General features: G+C 31.6%; 2 protein-coding genes and 1 non-coding gene across 3 annotated transcripts; 1 reads left to right on the top strand and 2 right to left on the bottom strand.

The window, feature by feature from the left end:
• Positions 1 to 319: 319 nt before the first annotated feature.
• LOC139094996 (very long chain fatty acid elongase 7-like) lies at positions 320 to 1,863 on the bottom strand. The gene is made up of 4 exons (XM_070646239.1): positions 1,779 to 1,863; positions 1,655 to 1,706; positions 1,075 to 1,521; positions 320 to 630 (listed from the first exon to the last, which is right to left on the bottom strand). Exons 2-4 carry the CDS (start codon positions 1,677 to 1,679, stop codon positions 320 to 322), a joined length of 783 nt encoding a protein of 260 aa, XP_070502340.1. The 5' UTR covers positions 1,680 to 1,706; positions 1,779 to 1,863.
• Positions 1,864 to 2,925: 1,062 nt separating this feature from the next.
• On the bottom strand, positions 2,926 to 2,999 carry TRNAR-ACG (transfer RNA arginine (anticodon ACG)). Its single transcript has one exon. It is a non-coding gene; the product is annotated as a tRNA-Arg (tRNA).
• A 4,902-nt stretch (positions 3,000 to 7,901) lies between these two features.
• On the top strand, positions 7,902 to 21,032 carry LOC139095046 (uncharacterized). Its single transcript, XM_070646293.1, has 7 exons — positions 7,902 to 8,021; positions 11,577 to 11,759; positions 13,802 to 13,894; positions 15,302 to 15,721; positions 20,179 to 20,301; positions 20,362 to 20,448; positions 20,757 to 21,032. Exons 2-7 carry the CDS (start codon positions 11,640 to 11,642, stop codon positions 20,874 to 20,876), a joined length of 963 nt encoding a protein of 320 aa, XP_070502394.1. The 5' UTR covers positions 7,902 to 8,021; positions 11,577 to 11,639; the 3' UTR covers positions 20,877 to 21,032.
• The last annotated feature ends 430 nt before the right edge of the window (positions 21,033 to 21,462 follow it).

The raw sequence follows: 21,462 nt of genomic DNA, 5'->3' as shown, positions 1-21,462 counted from the left end.
CGTCTTTGTAATACAATTTACAACAGGACAAATACTCAAGTTACACAAAACAAACAAGCTCTGCTCTTTAAGGCTTTAAACTTTGGGATATAAGACTGAATTCTCGGATAAGAATTCATTATCATTAAAGACAATGCTAGTGCTAATTGATGATTATTACTAACGGTTTTCCCCAGGTTTTTCCGTCCACTGTAGCTGTAGAAATGATCTAAAAATTATCAAAATTAAGAAAAATTAGTCAGTTCCGCATCACGGTTTTAATAATTGCAACAATTTTAATTCTAATTAACAAAATTAAAAATAAAAATTTAGCATCAATTCACTCATTTTTTACAACTTTTCCTTCCTTTTTCTTAAGAATATAACTTTTATAATAAAATTGCCCAAAAAAGAAAATTAACACTGCAATATTAAATGAAAAGACATAGAACAAATTAGTTGATCCACACATTCTAGCAGCTAAACATTGCACAAGAATGATAATTAGTTGCACAATTTGAATTGTCGTCATTAAAGGCTTTAAAACATTAGTGTATTTTGTCAGATTTCCAAATGAACTGAAGAAATAGTATGTGTACATCAAGATGTGAACGTTGTTGTTGAGAATAGCTACAAATGCTTCCATTGGACCTGAAAATGAAGGGAATATTGAGTCAGATGTTGTTAGACAAGTTTAAATTGGGAATCTTAATTTTTCATAATTGATGGCTTTGTTTAGGAAATAAGTAATTAAAAGTATGTCAAAATTGAGTCATGCTGAGATGCTGTTCATGTTAAATAAAGATAGAGGTTCATGAGCTTGTGCATGATGCATTGTTGAAGTTTCGTGTGACCAATCAAGTCAGTTTCTTGAAATTTACAAATAATGACTAGATCAGTAGTTGGTAACCTATTTTTCGGGTCATGGCACACCTTAGTCACAGCACACAAGTGTTCTGCGGCACACAGACTGGATAACAATCACTTAATCACAATTTCATTATATTATGCCATTTAATGACTCTACAAATCTCAATTATTCACTTTTAAGCACTAAACCATTAATTTTAAACCACAAAACCAATTAATACTCACTAGCTGAATATCTGTTCAAAATATACAAGAACACCAGCGTACTCGTATGATGATAAATATGCAAGAATGAAACTTGATCCTGCTTCTTCCTCAAAATGAAGAAAACTGTCTCAAAAAGCTCAATTAGCCTCACTAAAAAGAAGTACCAGTACAGCGTATAGATGTAAATCATTTCATCCAATGTCTCAATATAATCCTCATATCTCAATAGACACTGAAATGCAGCCTCGTACATATTGTAACCCCATTTATAACGCGCAAGAATTGAAAATAAGGTACATGAGAATATTTGGATGAGATTGTAGAATCTGATGACATTTTTAAGCTTATATGCTGGACGATTTTTCATGTAAATTGGTCCAAACTTTAGAATTGCAAAGTAGACGGCGAAGATGATGAGCAATGGCACCGGTGATCCGAAGAAAATCCATTTTTCGATGAATGGCACTAGAATTAATGCAAAGGAATCAAATTTAGAAATTTTGCAGACTAGGAATTGTAAAATAATTGAAAAAATCTTAAAAATTTGCACCTAAAAATGGCAAAATTGCTCAAAACTTTCACAAAATTATTCACTCACATTTTGCAGGAGGAAGAAAGTCCATGATGACTGTATCGCAAACAAAAGACGACTGATGGAACCAAAAAAAATTGAAATAAAATTGATTTAAAATAAAGACTATATTTTATTAACAAGTCCGTACCTCAAATATGACACAATATTCAACAATCCAGTTTTTCCATTCCTATTCGTCAATTCATAGCTTTTGATTGTCTTTAATTTTCACGTACCTATTTAGCGACTTTTTTTTCATGACCATGTTTAGCTGATTATTTTCTTAATAAAATTACATAAATATTTTGGATAAATTTCACAATAAATATATTTATGAACTAGTTAAGGCTTCTGTTGTGTTGAGTTAAGGGCTTGATTGTATGGAAAGATTCAAATTGATGGTTAATTAGTCTTGTAAACTTTAAGTTGTGAATGAAATGGATACAGTAAATGTTGAGAATGAGTTAAGTAAGGTTCGGATTTTATATTGTAGAATTTTTGTGGTTTTTTGGCTTGTGGACGAGAATTAGAGATATTGTGAGGGTACATACTGTCTCGATTCTTTCAATTGTCTCGATCTCAATGGTGTCTTTATCTCTAACGAGCTCCACAACAGCTCTACAAACTATATTGTTCATCAATATAGACCCAAGCAGAATAATGTGGTCACTATTGCAGTGATGGGCAACCTGTGTGTTGCCAAAATTATTTGGAAATGGCATGAACCGTATATCATGTGTGGTTTTGGATGTCACACCGTCGCTGAGTTGACAGCAAAACGTGAGGTCCACGAACAAAAAGTAAAAGTCCAACAATGTGATGATTTTTGCTTCCTTCCAATTTTTGACAGTTGCTGAATTTTTATTAACTTAATTAAATCCCAACAAACTATTTTTGAACCATCAATGATCATGAACACTTGTAATTCAATTAATGATGTGAGCCATGAACTTCAAAAAACTATTTTTAACGTAGTAATTCATACAGTAATTATCATAAAAGCCGTGAACTTTTAAAAAAATTAGGCACATTTCATTTGAATTGATCAATGGTAATAAACTTGTTATTACCTTTGAATTAAAATTAATTTTGCTTATTTTGTTTGATTGTTGTAAAAAAATACGATATTGACAAAAAAATAAAATACCAAAAAAGACTGCCCGAGACGGGGATCGAACCCCTGACCTTGAGTACCATGAAAAGAAAATTAATTATTAACTTTAATTAACATAATTAAACATTTTAACAACAAAAATAGTAAAAAAGTACAAAAAATTATCCACTTTCAAATTTTTCGATCTTGGCAGGACTCGAACCTGCAATCTTCTGATCCGTAGTCAGACGCGTTATCCAATTGCGCCACAAGACCTCAACATTTGATGATATCGATTTGGCAAAAGAACATTATTTTTCTTAACTCATCTTCTTAGAACATTTTGAAATGATCGATATTTGGTGTTATTTAACTTTAATATGTTAAAGGAGTTCCTTTCTTAAATATTTTTCAAGGTTAATTATGATTAATCAGCTGTTGATTTGTTCCATATATCATTTTTTTACATCTGAATGAACATTTCATGTTGTTTAATTTTGTCTTTCCGTGCCTGCATTACAAAATTAAAAATTTTACATCTGTTTAAATAAAGTAAAAATGAGTAAAATATTATAAACCACATGTTCGAATCACACAACAATCATGAAAAGCAGTATGGTTTATAAATAAATTTGGTACAGAAAATTGTGTATGATTTTCTTCCTATGTCGTTGACATATCTAATTTCAGATTTTTGTTAGTTTTTGAAATTCTATTGAAACTGGAACATAGGTATTCTCGATTCAAGGTCGTTAATGACGTCACAATTGATCAATGACGTCATATGCTTAAAAAATTAGATAAAAGGAACGGAAAAGAAACAAAATAGTGTTTTGGTAGAAATTTGTTTTAAAGGAAGCTGAAAAATATTGTTTTATTGTGGTCGTCATTCGGTTATGATTCCTTATTATACTGCATTGGTGGACAAATTATGTGCGACGATACACTAAAGGGTGATGCTTAAGCGTGCTGCGAATCATGCTACGGACATTTCAGGGTCGAAAAAAGTCGACATTTTTGAAAAAAGTCGACCTGTGTCGAATTTGGAATTTTTTGCATATTTTTGTCTAATTTCAACATAATTAATGATTTATATTAGCTAAATATTGATCTCCAAACAAGAATTGTTCAATTAAACCTTGTTATTCAATGAAAATTAACTAAAATTATTGAACATTTGACGGTTATTTTAAAATTCAAACGAAAAATAACGGCTAATTTCGACATGTCCGTAGCATGCTGCGAATTTTGTCGAGTATTAATTGTAATCAAGCAAATCGGATTTTACGCCATAAAAATTGTTCAAATTCAACAGTCATGGTGCCATCAGGGCACTGTTAATACGGTGATGTGGCGGTGCCCTAGCGAATGCATTGTACTGTTCGAGTAAGTGTGCCGTCCACTGAATAGCTTTGTCAGTTGATTAAGCAATCGATTAATCGACCCAAATCTATTGATCTTTAAATAAAAATGAAGATTCGCCATGTCCATTTAAAGACTTCGCAAATGCCTGATTATCATAGGTCAGTCTTGCCAAATTCAAATCTATTCAGTTGCATAATGCAGGAAATAAGTTACGGCTATTCAAATTCATAAATAACTAGATAAGGGAATATTGCAGAGACATTATGCATAGATGGACATCTAAATTGCATATATAATAATTTTCTTACAAAATTAGTTTCTGCATTCATAATTTAAGCAACAAGTTATAAAACAAAGCATCACCATCTCAAGCTAATACTTTCAAGTTTGACCAAGGCAAAACTTAAACTTCTTCTATTGTTCTCATTTGCCTGCAACAAACTTTTCGCATGAGCATGTCATTCATAAATGATTTAAGACTTACAATTATGAGCTCACAATTTCTGATCTGCAGGTGATTTCTTGCCTTTGAATATTCATAATAATAGCATGAAAAATCATTTGTAGCTTAATGTAGATCGTCGTTTGAATAAACTTGACTTTTATGCTCTTTTATTTACTTAAAAAAAATTAAATATGAGTTATGTAACTGACCTTATCCATTATTAAAGTCATGAGCATCACAAAGCTCAGCAATGTCGAGCTGCTCAATATTCTTTCACATTTTATATTAATGCCGACTCAATAGCAATATTGAGCCGACACAAAAGTACATAGACCTTTACTCTTGATACATTATGATCAACTTTCATATGGGGACATTGGTTGAAGGTGTCCGATCTTATAAACGAGTCACTCCTTGACATGAATCGCGAGAGATATTTATCAATTTAAATTGCAACTGCTTTATTTCTGCTCGTGTCTAAATAGTCGGTGGAGTGTTTCTAATCGACAAATGCAGATTTTTGCTGCAATCAATAGAACCGGTTTAGTTGAGAGCAATTTGTTGGAAGGAAATTGTGACTTTTATATGGCACAAGTCAGTTTGTCCATGTTTTGCAAATGCTTTGTGTCCAAACTGATGCATCTTGTTTATGATTGCATACACTAGTTTGAACATTTTTGACTATGTTTGGCATGATATTAAGCTAATTTCAACATGGTCTGCTTCTTTACTTGCCCAAATATTGCTTCATAGCCATTTAATCCATAAGAATCACTGAACTAGCTCAATTCTTCATAAAATCAATTACAACCTGCACTTTTTATTCATTCTATAGAAATGCGCTCTATACATTTATTCCCAACATCACTCCCAACTTGTATGTGCCCACACTTGCATGCTGCATTACTCATTCAGCAACAAGCTTTTCATTTTGGGATTTTTTTCTTGCATTTTATTGCAAAAACTTTTAAGACTTTACTTTCAAGTTGATCTTTTGTTGCTATAAAATAGATAATTTCAATTCCTTTTTATGACCGCTTTTAATATTTTACAAATAATGCAAATAGAAACTCAGACACAAAGCAGTTCAAGGAAGTAAAACAAAATTGAAAGGTCTTTTTGGTTCAGCAAATAGAGAATTTTTTCTGGCATTGCTTAATTATTCTCAATTTATTAAATAATTCGGATTATTATTTTTGAAATGTTGAATCAGCAACAAAATCAACAAAATACAGCAATATCAATTAGTCTACAATTTTGACGAATGGCAGACATGAAGAACAGCATTTTTGTGATTATTGGCGGACTTGTCAGGGTTATAGTGTGTTGGTGTAGGCAGACAGGAGTCTTATAGATTAGAATGTTGATTTGGATTATTGAGAATCAATTCTGTCAAGTATAAAACAGTTCATGAACCTCTCGTACCTTTCATAATTAACACTAACCTTAAATTACCTCAGCACCTTCGACTTCATGCTAATGAATTAGATCAATTGCCTTATTGATATCAATCAAAGGCTTCGCACGAATTATGCTTTTATTCAATACACAATGCTATTAAATTTCAGTTAAAGACATTTCCTGGCTACTGATTTCGTGAGCATACGATTTGTTCATTGGAATAAGAACAAGAATTGAGTTGGAATTGAGCAAGAATAAGCTTCTGTGGAGCTTTTTCTTTGCTTTTTGTTTTATCACGGTTCATTTTTCTTTGATTTGTTTTCAAGGAGAATAAATTAAATTTTTATGGTTTGTGTTCCGCTTTAGGAACTTTATTTGAGTTAAGTTTGACTTCTTGTTCCGTGAAATTTGTGGAATTTTTTGATGTAGAAATGGAACTGAAGAGTTTAGGTTAATTTACAAGTGATTCAAGTCATTTATTGAGACAAATGTCAATATTAAGCCATGAATTTTCATATAAAATCCATAATTACCTTCTAATCTCCAAAACCTTCCAGCATAATCCAATTAATCACCCAAAATAGCGACAAAAATCCAATTAAAATACCAATCAAATTTATAGGCTTGTTAAAAATGCCCATATCCAACATATCTAACCTAAATTAATCTATTAGATTACGATAACCTCGAAGGTGTGTCCAGATATACCATTTAAGACACAAATTCAGCCACTGACAGTCTTATTGTCTGCAAAAATTTCTTCTTCTTTTAATTTCAAACATTTGTCCATCAAAAAAATGACGAAAATAGCAGCAATAGCTGTCATTATACTCGACTGTATGTACAAAATCGAAATAACAGATTGCCAAAAAAGTGAATTAAAATTCTTCTATTCATTAAGTATAGTGAATGGACTTTTTGGGGTGAAGAAGAAGTCCAAAATTCAATTTTGTTCAATTTGTGAGCTAAAAATAAAAGGCAGAGTTGGCACAAGGGTAAATTCTAGGGTATATATTGGAGTGTACAGACTCTCGATTAGTACAAGTCAATTAATCGATTTGAAATCTGGATCCCGGTCGATGTGACTCAGACCAGATACTAGATTTAAGCTGAATCCAGAACTTAATCTGAGTAACGTCAAACTGAGGTCAGAATTTTGATCTATTGACCGATTTATGATTAAAACGAGCGACATCCGTTAACAAGTCTCTATTCACCATCAGCAATTGGCTTAGAAACAGCCATTTGGGTACATTCAGAGCTTTCTAAAGTTTTGTCATTTATAGGACGAGATGTTGGTATCATAACGACTATATTTTCGAGCTAAACATCTTTACCTGGCATTTTTAACGATAAATGACAACAATACAACGTAGTGCTCGAATTTGTCTCGGATTTTGTATTAGAAAGCCGACTTGACTCCATATTAATTTGGAATCGACTCAAAGCTTTAAATTACAGACAAGGACTTTTGATGAGCTCCATACAGTACTTCATACAATACTCTGTATAATTAAAACTAAGTCATCAACCCTGATATGTATCAACAACCTTCCCAAAAGCTCACAGAAACATATTTTAACAAAGTCACAAAAAAATACAAAGCAAATACATACATAATAAAATATATTATGCACTGCAGACAAGTTAAATTAAATTAAGCATTATGAAGTCAGTCACAAGAAGAAATATCTCCACATATATTCTGTCTGACCCAATTGCACATTGACAGTAATTCATTTTTCTTGAAAAAAAAGCTTGCAATGCTACTCACCCGAGAGAGAATTCGAGAAAAATGGCAACAATATTTTTGCAGTGCATATGCAAGTCATAAGAGTCAGCTGAGAGGCATAAAAATAAATTTTTTTAGTTCCATTTTTTTGTGAATCTCATTTTTGCCACCACCATGCTACCTCGGTGTGCTTCAAGACTCAATTTAGCGATTTTTTTCGTTTCTCTCATGCATTTAGTAATTGACTGTTGAGTTGAACGCCACATACAGCATACAGCTTGATTGAGACTCGCAGTGCTGTTTTTTAAATATTTTTTTTGGGAATTTTCGTTGGAATTACTTTTCTTCTAATCTTGTAAGTGATGAGTTGTGGATACCCAAAAGTGGATATATTTTTTTTTGTGTGCAGTGATTTGAATTTGGCTTAAAATATGAAGCAAGACTGATTAAAATTCAAAAAATAAAGCAAAAAAACTCTGAGGAGTTGCCTTAAATTTGTGAAGCAAGCAAAAATGTCAATAAACTTTGAGTGTTGGACGGATTTTATAAGAAAAAAAAATATACTGAATTATGTAACTTTATGTAATTGGCAAGAGCCACTTGAGTTAACTATGGGAATCTCTAAGAGCTGCTCATCATAGCAAAAAACACAAAAAATTGAATGAAAAATAGAGAGAAAGGAAATATCTTCTTGTTGTTTAATGCGGGAATATTTTGTGTTGCACAACTGACAATGATTAAAAATTCATAAAAGTTACGAATAGAATTTGACACACAATGATGAATATTATGGTGTAAATTGACGGACATTTTGTTAATTAGCTGGAATGGCTTTCAAAATTCCAATAAAATTTGAATCAATAATTTCCTAATTTTTATCAAGGGTTATGCAATATCGTAAAATTTGATATTTTAGTAGCTTAAAGGTTAAAGGCTTACAAAAAGCTAGTCATCCTCAAAACCAGTTGAGCTCAAATTTGACTCCAATCCTTACGATTTTAACGATAATATATTATCCTTGATATTAATTAATTCCTCCTTAATCAAGGCTCCTAAAACAATTTATCCGACATCATTTACAAACGACCCCATTCACCAATTCTTGCGAGATGTATAAAAAAAATCATGATTACCATGAAATTTGTTTTTAATTACACTCAGTGAGAAAATGTTGTTGAACATTGATTTTCTGATTCTGCAAGTTTTAAAGCTCTATTCATAAACACATTACATTCAATATGTGGCTTTGATTTACGATATAATGATCTGCTAAACTTATGGGTTTGTGGTACAGACACTTTAAAATTCCGAGTGACCCAGGTTCCTCCACGGAACTTTTAAGGTTACGCCATTTTACATCCCTTAAGCTTCTTAGAATTTTTCATTGTGTCACTCGGGAAAATTCCTCCAGATTGGACAAAAATACATTACAATCAATCATGAACTGCATATAACCTCGCCTATAACTTATTATAACGTATTATTGTCCCCTCGAGCTTCGGACTTGCTGCAAAGTTTAATAATAATAATGTTGAATTTCATTTTGGAAATAAAAATTCCTTTTACTGTTCGATTATCGTTAATTATAGTTTTTACTGCACTGGATTTTACGTGTTCATGCTTAACAACAAGCAAAAATGTTAAGCTTGCTTAAAAATGTTGCAATGCTTACCGGTAAAATATGAAATATTGAACAAAAATCCATTTTTGAAATAAGTTTGCAAAACTTATTAATTTAGACATTAAGTTGGACAAAGAAAGCTTTGAACTTGTTCTGTCTGTGTCTCTAGAACTTGTTGGGCAACGGAAACCTAAGTTCTGCTATTAGAATATTGAATCACATCTAAAATTGAATTTTACAGTCCACAAATTGTGTTCTGCAGATCATTTAACAATTCCAAATCCTTGATTCATCTAATTGAATCCATTAAGCCTTTAAAACAATTTAATACATCAATTCCACCTCAAATACATATTAATTTACATTCATGACTTGTTAATTCAACTATGAACGCAAGCAAACATTCATATATTATTTGATTGCTGCTTGAAGCTCAGCTCAATATAAAAAAATTATTCTTCAGTCATACGCGTATCCAATCAACAGTGATTTTCAAATGCAAAATCTCCACATATTGTTTTTTATTGCTAAATCACATACGAAACAAATAACTTTGTTCAAGTTTATTCTAGTGGGAAGGTCGGCACGCTAAGCTTGTTATAAAAAGTAATAAACTTTCGATGCATGAATTCTTTTTTTCATTTTCGAACGAAAAAGCTTATTGAACATGAGAATGCGCTTCAGAAATGATAAAGAATTTGGATTAGAAGTGGAATTTGCATCCAGTGATGAAAAGAATTCCTTTTTAATTGGATTGTATTGCATTAACAATGTTGATGTGGATGGATGGATGAAGAAATGGAAATGGAAATGGATTAATATGTTTGTTTGATAAGGTTCTGTATTCTGTTGACTTGTGAAGCTTTTTGATGAAACAATTGAGTCAATTGATTGAAGGATTTGATGTTTGTATCTGCATATTTGTGGATTAACTGAACAATATTGAGAGATCGCTTTTAAGTACCGTAGTGGCATTTCTGTACCATGAAAGCATGCTCTTTGGCTTTAGGGCGATTTTACTGCAAAATCCATTATTTTTGACAAAGATATCTCCATCAGACAGTGAGCATGATCAAATTAGTTCAATTTATGAGCCTATTCATCAACATGCTCCTTCTATGTACATACCATAGCTTTATAATTATAAATCAACCACTTAAATTATTAAATAACAATTAATAAAATTCTCAGAACACATAAAAAATCAAAATTACTTGCTACCTTTAAACTAGTTTCATGACACTGCACCTTTTAATCTTGTTTAACTCAGATTTACGTCATACTCAATGTCAACCAGAATTTATAAAAGAATTGGGTTTTAAATTTCATAAATGGAATAAAAATGTTTTCTAGAATTTAATCTGATTAATGACAATTAAAACCTTAATTAAGTTTTGTTCCATATTTCGGGCTGTTCGCATATTGAAATTTTGAGGAACATTTGTTGGGAATTTTTGTGAATTGAAAAGGAAATAGAGTTGATCAAAGTTGAAAAAATTATTATTTTATGTCTGACAGAGAATAACCTGAACTGGAAGACTATTTAAATTTTATAATTGAGTCAAATACACAATCTGAATCAAATCTGAATCGACATTAAGCTCTAGAAGGAACTATGTCTAAAATTCCATATTCCTTTATCAAATCGAAGCATTCCAAGTGACAAAAGTGGGCAAATGGACCAAATGTAGCTTATTCAGAGTTTATTAAAACTCCAAGCTCATTGTAGCTTACATATAGACTACAACTACAGTCTGCTACAGTCTTTGTGTCGCTATATTAAATGATCAGCTTGTTCTCAACTCCTAATCAAAATCCAGAACCTTCTCTCATTTCAATTAATAACAATCATAAAACAATCTTGTAAAATGCATACAAAGAACCTCTAAGATTAAAAACAAGTTCAAGCACACTTCAATTAATAACAGGTCTCATAAATTAATAAACAAAAAAGCAGCAACACTTTATCACGATGCAAAAAATGTTGGCACAACATGCTAATTTTGCTTCTTTTAATTTTACATCTATATTATAAAATCCGTTCACTTTTTCTTTCGTTGAATCTCATTAGTTAGTTGAATTTATGTAAATTAACACTTGTTATTGGTGCAGTGTGAATAATACAGTGTTGATGGGATTAGACAATGAGAAGTGTGGCTGCGGAGATTTGTGGATTATTTTGAAATTTTACTTCAAGTCATCAAATTTGCTTCAATGAATTTTAATCAAAAACCTTAAAATTTACCTTTAATTTAACTAATCCTCAACCTTTCTATCTTCTAATTCCAGGCACTCATCAAACAGTCAATTAGCATCACATCCTTAAAATATTCAAATTAAAAAAGCAGAATCATGAAATTTAGTTGGAGTATATTTGCAGTATTAGTGGTCGTGTGCCATATGACGCTTGCATTACCAAGCTTGCGACTTAAACGCGACGATAAAGCGTCACTTGACCCAACAAATGTTGCTGTAAGTGTTGAGTAACGGAAAGAAGTGTGTAAATGATGATTGTTAAATTGGAAGTCTTGTTTGTGGGGAATTGATTGAATTCGAACAGCACAAATGAAGATGGCTGTGTGACAGAGCATCTGTGGCACAGCCATCCTCATTTATGCCGATCGGGTTCAAAATCCCCACAAGAAAATCAATACAAATCGCTTGAAATTGCCCACAAGAAACCAAATTAATAGCAAGCTATAGATATTTTGTATTAGTCTGCAAATTGAGGCTGAATATTGTGGCCTTTGTAATCTTGAGTAAATGAAACAGAAAAAAAGTAAACCACGAGCTAATGGTAATTTATTGTGATGTCGTATAAGTAACCTAGGATTATGTAAAAATTTGTATTTTTCTCTTCTTCGAAGCCATCGAACGTGCGCGCTTATGAAAAATATCTTCATTGAGCCACTCATTTTTTTGTGTTGTTGTGACTGATTATTTTGAGATGATGACAAATGTCGTGTATTTATTTACTGTTTTTTTGGTTGCTTTGTTGGATGTCTGATTTATCAACAATGAGAGGTTATTTAATGATTTTTGTTGAATCATATTTTAAATACTTTTGGGATTGTTAAGGGAAATTAAAGTTCATTTTGGGTTATGCAAGGCTATAGCTCCAAAAATTCAAAAAATTACAACATTTTACAAGTTCACCGAATCGACAATTTTCCAAAAAAAATTCTAAAATCCAACCTTCCATATTCCAAATTTACATATCCAAAACAAACTCAATCTAGGAAGCAATAAAAAGGCACAGAAAGTGAAAGTAACCACAGCCATTCGAAAGAATAATTGCAAAATAAATACACAAATGTATCGGATGAAAACGAAATCATTACTCGGCGACTTAGTCTGCTGCTTGCCATTCGTGAATACAAACAAACAAAATTTAACTGTGCCATAATGTCTTTTTAAATTGTGTCATTACATTATCTGTGTGCTTTTAAATATCATGTTCATGATTTGCATATATATGTATATGGCTTCAGAAAGAATTGGTCTGATTCGGTGGTTGTTTAAAGGTATTAAACAGTTTTAAATTTCGAATTGAAGCATATATACTTAAAATTGGGCCAAAAGACAGTGACATTCTGAATTGAGGCTAGATTTGCATTTATTTCATTTTTGTATCGACTTTAGCGTCAGGCTGGACAGGTTTTTATAGTGGGCTTCAAATTTAACCTTCAACTACGCGAAAATAAGAGTTTTGTGTCAATGACTTTTTAAGGAAGCATGAAATCGAATATTTTTAAGTCGATAAGGCTCAAATCTACTAGATTCTCGATTCTCCTTGCATAAACTCGACTCGGTTCGTGAAAAAACTATCCCGAATGGTACAAATTGGTAAATTGATCAAAAATCCGATCCTAGCCTTGTAAGACTCTTACTTGGGGTCGGATTCGGTTCAAATCCAGAGTCATGTCAGCCTAATGACAAATTTCGGATCAATTAACCGACTTTTACCATTCGGCCATAATAACAAATCAATGTCCAAATTCTACATGCTCAAAAATGACGACATTACAAAAATATATTGAGACACATACTTTACGGTCAGCAGTCATCTAAAATATAGGAAATTAAATCAAAATCTCACAATTCGTCTCTAAAATAAATTATCAAATTCATAAAATATATCAAATTTATGTCCATATACCAAAAATTGCGCAATTATGTGGATGAATATTTTTCATGCCATGCCAAAAAGTTCCACACAATCAATTTTTACTACACATTCAAAAGACCGCAATAATAAAAAAAATCACAATAATCGAAGGCATTCAAAAATCTAAGAGATGACCTTATTGAATATTTTGGGTATGCATACATACACAAATTATTCAATGCTGCGAAATCATTTGTTGAATTACAAATCGGCTACCGATTTTACCTTTTATTTCTGTTGATTCTTTTCCGACTGAATATTGACTTTTCGTCGTCTTCATTTCTTTTGACTACCTTAAATAAACTGTCGACTGCTTAAAACAAATTCGATGTGATGAACTTTTTAGGAACCATCAGATGATGTAAACAGAGATAGACGTGCTTTCAATCCAGAAGCATCTTTTCAATCAAAAAATGCAGTTTTAGGATTCGTGTTTGGTGTAAGTACAATTAAACATTATTATTTGGTGCTGTAAATGTTGGATATAGTGTAAATATTGAGAATGTTGTGGGATAATGCATAAATGATGTCAAATAGAAGTTTAAGTGCTGGATTAAGGTTTGATTTACAACTTTTGATAGTTTGTGGATATGAAAACTCAAATTTCAATTCCAATTAATGTTTTGAAGCTTAAAATCACCTCATTTTAGACATATTTTGCTCAAAAGAATGACCAAGCACATAAACTACTCATTTTCAACCTTGACAGCTCTACTTTTAGTTCCTAGTCCATTTCCCAAATTCCTCCATAATAAATTACGTAATTATCTCATTAAGTACATGTTTTTATACATGTAGAAATAATTGGCCCATAACATCAAAATAATCCACATAGAACAGCTTAGCTCATGGGCTTAGACGAAAAAACAGTTCCATTTTCTAAAATCACTCAAAAGTTTAAAAAACGACTTCTGTTAAATAATCTGAGTATCAAAACACAAAAAGGCAACATAAATACAGCCTCTAGTTCTATTCCAGTTCATTAATTAACAAATTAAGCTACTAATTTTAATTTTTTTCGAATTTTTGTGAATATTTTTGTTGTTGTAAACTCCGAAGAATTTGTATGGAAAAATTCAAAATTTTCTTAACGTTTTTACAAAAAAACATTAATTTAACTACTTTAAACAGGTTTTAGGCTAACTTTAGATACTTCACAACGTAGAGCACTGAAAAATGAACTAGTACGACTAATTTTTGTTCCTTAGAACTCATTATTCATAAAATTAGAAGCATTTTTATCGAAAAATTCGGATTAAGTAACAAATTTTCAGTGTCAGAAATCCAGTTTGTTTTTGAAATTTTGGCTTATTTATAATGTTTTATTAAACATATTAAACGTCAAAATGTTCGTTTTCAAAAACCATACAGGACAAGCTATTTAAATATTACCGTAAATATCCAGGAAAAGAGAAAAAAGCGAATTACATCACATTTCTGACACTGAATTTTCGAACAACTAAGCCCTCATAATTAACTCAATAATAATGCATGAGAATCAATTAATCTAATTGTAATAGGGATGAAGGCTACTAATTTATGAAACTGTGTAATTATGTGATGTCGATTTGCATCGCTTCGCACCAGCAGATAGAGAATTACTTAATTTATTCATTAAAATCACTATAATTAAGCTTTAATGCTGTTTATGGCAGTAAATTGCACTATTATGGACGAGAACTTGTGTCAAGGGTTGGAAACTTATACAAATTCAATAAAAAATCATCGAATTCAAGCAGTAAAGCACTAAATTAAAGCTTGAGGATGACCAACCCTTGACTGCCTCCCATCATGACCCTCAAACTCCTTTATATTCCTATAATTCATAAAAACCTATTTTCCGTAGAAAATTGATCAATTCATTGATGCCAAAACCCGTCTCATTGACAACTTGGATCGCACCAATGTCGAAAAGAACCGTCAATTAGGAATTGAAGCACCACAGCCAGTTCCAAACTTCCAATCACTCATCTCAGGCATCATTACACCCAAAATTACAGCCGCATCACAAGCATTTGCTAGTTTGAGTAGCGGAGTACTTGGAAGTTCAGCCGGATCAAGCAGCGGAAGTAGCAGTGGAGGAAATGGAAATAGTGATTCAGATTCAAATGGTGCTGGTGGCTCTGCTGGCGGTTTGAGTAACATTCTCTCATCCGTATTGAGATTGTCTGGTCCAATTTTATCAGCATCATTGGGCGGCGGTAGTTCCGGTGGAGGACTTGCTGGTGGAAGTGATGACACAACACCAGATCCAGATGATGACTTTTAAATAAATTTCTGCTTCCGTTAATGCTTCCAACTTCTTTTAAATTTCTAAAGATTGAAAATTTTTTTCCATCAAATTCGATTTTTAACTTGTTTTTTACGTCCATGTCTGCTCTTCATTTACTTTATTCTGTGTTTTTTTGTGTAAAATCGCCCGTGGCTGTGACTCGACATCGCTCAATAGTTGAAGGAATATTTTAATGTAAAGAGTTGGAAAAGGAAGTGAAATTAAAATTTATGAAAATTCTCGAACTTTTTTTCTGTCTGTGCAAGATGAGGAAGTGGATTAACATTGTAAAATGAACTGTAAATAGATGAGATATAAAAAAAAACTAATGAAAAATGGAAATTGCTGATGAGAATTTTGTATTATAAAAAAAATTGTATATGATGTAAGATATTGGATGGGTTTGCAATATTAAATGAAATTATTCATTTTTTTTTATAAAAATGTGTTTAAAAAATTTATAAAATTTAATTAAATTCTGTGTAATTTTCTTCGATCAACTCACAAGTCTTCGTCTGGTCTAACTAAGGGTCAGATACTCCAATGTACAGGACTGCGCTTTCATATAAATTCAAAAAATACAGTCCTGTCCTTTTGACGTGCCTGACCCTTAGGTCTAACATAATCTTTGAACTAAACTTCATCTGATCTATTTAACAAAAGCTTAATCTTCTAGAAAGTAACATGAAGTAGAAATGACCGTAAATTAAGCTCTAGACCGACTCGACACTATTCCGTCCGACGCTCTAACCACTTGAACATTGCTGCTTTTTCTCTGCTTTGATTCGACACTGGCCTAAGGTCAGATATCACAATTTAAGGGTACAGTCACGATGGCATAGTGCCGAATTTTTGGCCATTTCTACGTCGTGTGCTTTCAAGGCTTAAAAGTCACTTAACAGCCACTTAAAAGTTCACTAAAATTTTGTAAAGAAAACACGATTTTTTAATGAAATTCAAGACAATTTCAAGCACTGACCTTAAATTTAGGGCTATATGCACAGTCTTCTAAAGGAACTACCAAAAAATTCCTAAATTCATATAATTCTTTCAAATGTCTTTAAAAAGAACTCATACACTGAGTGACATAAATGAAGAAGACTTAAGTCCTAAGAAGGCAGTCATATGAACGTCAAGCAAAGGCAGATTCCATTTGTTGTTGATAAAAGATGTTAATCGGAGTCTTAAAAGCTTCGTGTTCGAACCTTCTTCATTTGTGTCCTACTTACTTACTTCATTGGCCGTACAGACCAATTTTGATCCTTTGAAGTCGCCAAAAACCAGTTCTATCACTGGCTACTGTTCATTTATGTTTCTCAAGCACATTTCCACTCCAAATCTTATGAATTTGTAACTAAATTCAACACTTCTTAAATCTTAATGCACTTAATTTTCTCTTCTTTTTCTTCATCTTTCACTGTAACTACATCTGTCTCTCTTAACACTCTCTTGACTGTGATTTTAATTTCTTTTTTTTTTACTTTTTGTCACTTTAATTAAAAGAATTTAAAAGAAAAAAAAATCTTATCTTTCGTAATTAAAATTTATTTTCATTGCACCATTCTGTCCTTGCACCTTACTTGACTCTTACTTGTTATTTCTTTTTTTCATCATCACTTTTGAGTCACCTTAAATGGATTTTAATCCTTTTTCTTTTCTTTTTTATCTCTGTGAATATTTTAATGTCAACTTTTTCCTTGATTTTGCACTAGTTTTCTTATGTAAGTTTACATCTATCCTTCTACATTTTTCTATCAATCACATTTTTCTCTTTTGATTTATTTGCACAAACTATTTATGCTCTCAAAAGTTCTTAAAATTCTTTTCCATCACTTGCTTTCTTTTACTTTATTGAAAAATTCTTTCTATCCTTCTTTTACTTACTATGTCTTGTATGGGGATTGTTTACTTGTGATGTATATTACTTTGGAAGTAACTAAGAATTAGAGGACAATAAGATCGACTCTAGGGTCAGACACTTTCCAAAAATCGATGAAGTCGTGATTTTTGATTCAAAAAATCATGACAAATTGTCTAAATAGGGCAGTACTGTTTAAAGTGTGTACCGCGGCACACTAATGTGATTTTTTTTGGAAAAGCCACGAACCAGGCTCACTATCAAGTTAAGCCATGGCATAATAAATTTTTTACAACACTGAATTACGGGATTGACCCCTTACCCCTACATACATCTCTTATTGCCACATGTTGCCAAGTACATAACAAGTAAACAATCCCAAAAAACATCTTATTTTGCTCAACTAAAACTCAATTATTATTTAAGAATGTGAGTTGATAGATTTTAAGACAATTTTTGCTGTAAATGATTTAATAATTTCTGGGATTTTTTTATGATTTTAAGTAAAATAAAGAAAGAACCGGAGCTTGAAGTCGACTTGGTTTTTGAATGGAAAAGTCGACTTAAGCCGATTTGAATCCATATAAAATTCGAGTCAACTTCGAGCTCTTTTAAGAACACAGCAAGTATCGTTTAAGTCCATGTAACTCTCGAGTGGACATGAATGCGTTAGAACTAGATATCAATTAACTATTTTTGTCCACTCTGAACTAGAAACTCGATTTTAATTTCTGAATTAAGATTTATTAAATCGAGATCTAAAGAATCGGGGTTAATAAAAGGATAATAATAATTTTTGGTTATATGGACATCATATCTGAAAAACGCTCAAAAAGTTGTAACTTAATAAAATTGTTTATTTGACAAATGTATGAAAATAAATTGAAAATGAAGAAAAAACTTGAGTTTTATTGCAAAAAAAATTAAAATCAGTCATAAAAGTGATTTAAACTTATTATTATCATGTACTATATATCATTCTATACAATATACTTAATCAGTATCTTATGAAATTATTGCATAATAAATCCAAAATCGACATTAATTTTTTAAATGTAGCTGAAAATTCATGTCTTGGAAACTCGAAAGTTGCTCAATTTACCAACGTTCACAATGTTGACATAAAGTTTTAAGCATGAAATGAGTAAAATTGCATAAAAAACTTTTGAACTATTGACATTGACTACATCATGTCATAAACTGTTAAATAACCGATTTTTATATGTTTCTGGTTAACATTATGAACTTATTTTCATGATTATGTGGCTGAATTTTAATGGAAATTTATGAACCATCAAGTCCCAAGAAGCCATAAGCATAATTTAATTGCATATTCATAAGATATGCTTAGCCCTGTGAAATTTAATCGACTTGTTGTTTTCAGAGCTCGAAGTTGAGTTGAATATTACCCTAACAAGCAAAAAGCATACTCTTGAAAGCTTACTCACCTGAATTATACTAAGTGAGCATGCTCGTGAGGGCTGCTCTAAGCTTAATCTGTTCCTTCCAGTCGAGTCGACTTTTCCATACAAAAATCCGAGTTGATTTTGAGCTCCATAATTTATTTCATGATATAAATTGGCATTCGACTGATTTTGCAGCTTGAATCATAACAGAAAATTGGGTCATGTTAGGTTATGCAGAAACTGAGTTTTTGACACCTTTCACATCTTATTAGCTTCAGATGTTACGTTACTCATTTGATCATCTTTTGATGCGTGTTAAATTTCAAGTTTGCTGCTGTTTTTTGCAATTTTTTTGTCTGTCTTGTTTAGGGATTGGGTCGTAATACTTTTGTGGGAAAGGGTCGAGATTTTGTTGAGCCTCAGATAGTCAAAGTTGATTTTCCGTGTTACGTAATAAGTCATTGACACTTTAGAGGTTATATTAGCAGGAGCGTAGGTATGGGATTGTTGGTTACGAGCATAAAGGGGTACAGATCTTATGACCTTTAGGATTTTTGTTTGAATATTGTCTCTAAAAAGCCTAACAAATTGAAGTCCGTACCCAAAAAGGAGGAATAAGGGTTGATTTTTGCCACCAACCCTCTTTTCCTTACCTGGATATTCCCCATCGTAATAGACTGAATTAAATCTCTCAGTCCTTATCAGTAACTCTGTAATATTAAATTTTCATACAAATTCTGATCAATTAAATCCGTCTGTAATTTAATCTTGTACATAAATTAATTATTTCCTCGATTAAAATCCTCTCAATATGTCAATAAAAATTGTAAAATTGAAGCAATTGAGAATTTTTTTTAATGCCTGCAACATTAACCATAACAATTTATGAGCATCAGAAATAATCGGATGGATTTCCTTTGTAAATTGATTTATGTGCGATATTTTTTTACATTTATTTCGTTGATTGCTGTGATGAATTTCACAAAAAAAATACATTTCAGAATACTCAATTGCGCTGAAAATTGCACATTTAAGTTTTAATTGTGTAATTGCTGCTGCAATTTGCTGTAAATTTTTTCTGTACAAAAATAAATCAAGCTTTTTTTCTGTAAATACAAAATTGAAAGCTGCGAATTTAAAAAAAATCAAGTTTTTAATTAAATTTTATTTATTTCCAATTTAAATAGGCATCATCGGGATCAGCACATGTTGTCGGAACTGCATCACGCACTGCCATAAATAGATTTTCACCAACTAAGCCGCCATTAAGAACAACGACTGATGACACTCCAGATTTTGATAGAAAAGTGGTAAGATTGACTTAAAATTAAAGATTTTTGACTGCCTGATTAATTTTTATGATTTTTAAGGTATCTATTGACATTCCTGACGAGCTTTTTGGAGGTTCCTTCACAACAATCACGAATGTGTCGAAACTCGTCGGAGATTTAATGATGGTAAGATAAAATATGGCAAATGAAAGCTTTTGAATTATAAGCTTTTAACAGAGTAGTCGAGATACTTTTAAAAAGCTCTCAATAAGCTTCCAACTTTTGTTGCATGAATATTTAAATTGAAGCTTTTGCATATTTTAAATTTTAAATGCACTTGCTAAGAGCTTTTGAGAAAGCTTTTGATTTTTCGAATTTTAACGGAAAAATGATTTTATGGATTAAGTAAAGCAGTGTGATTTAATATTAGGGACTAGTTCCTGGTTGCCCCTAACTGAACTTTTTAATTCAAGAATTATCTTTTCCTATAACAGAACACATCACGTCGAGCAGCCCAATTTTTATGGATTTTCAAGCCACTCTTCGGAAATGCATTGACAATTGAAATACCCGATCCAACAACAACAACCACAGAGGAACCTGAACGATTGTAAATTATTTTTTCAGTAGTTAAAATTTTGACATTAAAATTTACTATTTTTAAAATAGAAAGACCTCATTTATGTGCTTTTTTTTGTTTAATTAATTTATATTTTTCATGAAACTTTCAATAAACTATTTTATGGACATGATTTTTGGGTAGGAAAAAAGTTCAATAAAACCTTTTATTTCAAATTTTTTATTTCCAGCACTTTAGATTTTGTGGACTGTAAAGTCAGACAGAAATTTAAATATTTATTGTCATGTGCCGGGTCGTGTGCTCTATTTGTATATCTTGAATCATGACTTTGTCAATTTTCTTCCTTGTTTATTGAGGATTTCAGAAGGAACACGATTTTTTGGGGGAATTAGCAAATTAGTAAGTGTCATCTCGTGCACTAAGGTGACAAAATCACTAACTATATGGGAAATTTGTACAGAAATTACTAAATAGTCTGTTAAAATTTTTCACTAAGTGTTAGTACCCGAGCAGCACAATGAGGGAACCTGCACTATCACGATGCAGCCTTCACGCTGCCCTCATTGCAACACACGTCTTTCCATTTATACGATGATGTAGCGATGTTCGAGATATACAGC

The sequence above is a fragment of the Chironomus tepperi genome, unplaced genomic scaffold (genome assembly GCF_022539635.2).
Source record: "Chironomus tepperi strain 1889 unplaced genomic scaffold, CSIRO-AGI_Ctep_v1 contig_359, whole genome shotgun sequence".
Lineage (NCBI taxonomy): Eukaryota > Metazoa > Arthropoda > Insecta > Diptera > Chironomidae > Chironomus > Chironomus tepperi.
This window is presented reverse-complemented; position numbering and strand designations above follow the sequence as displayed.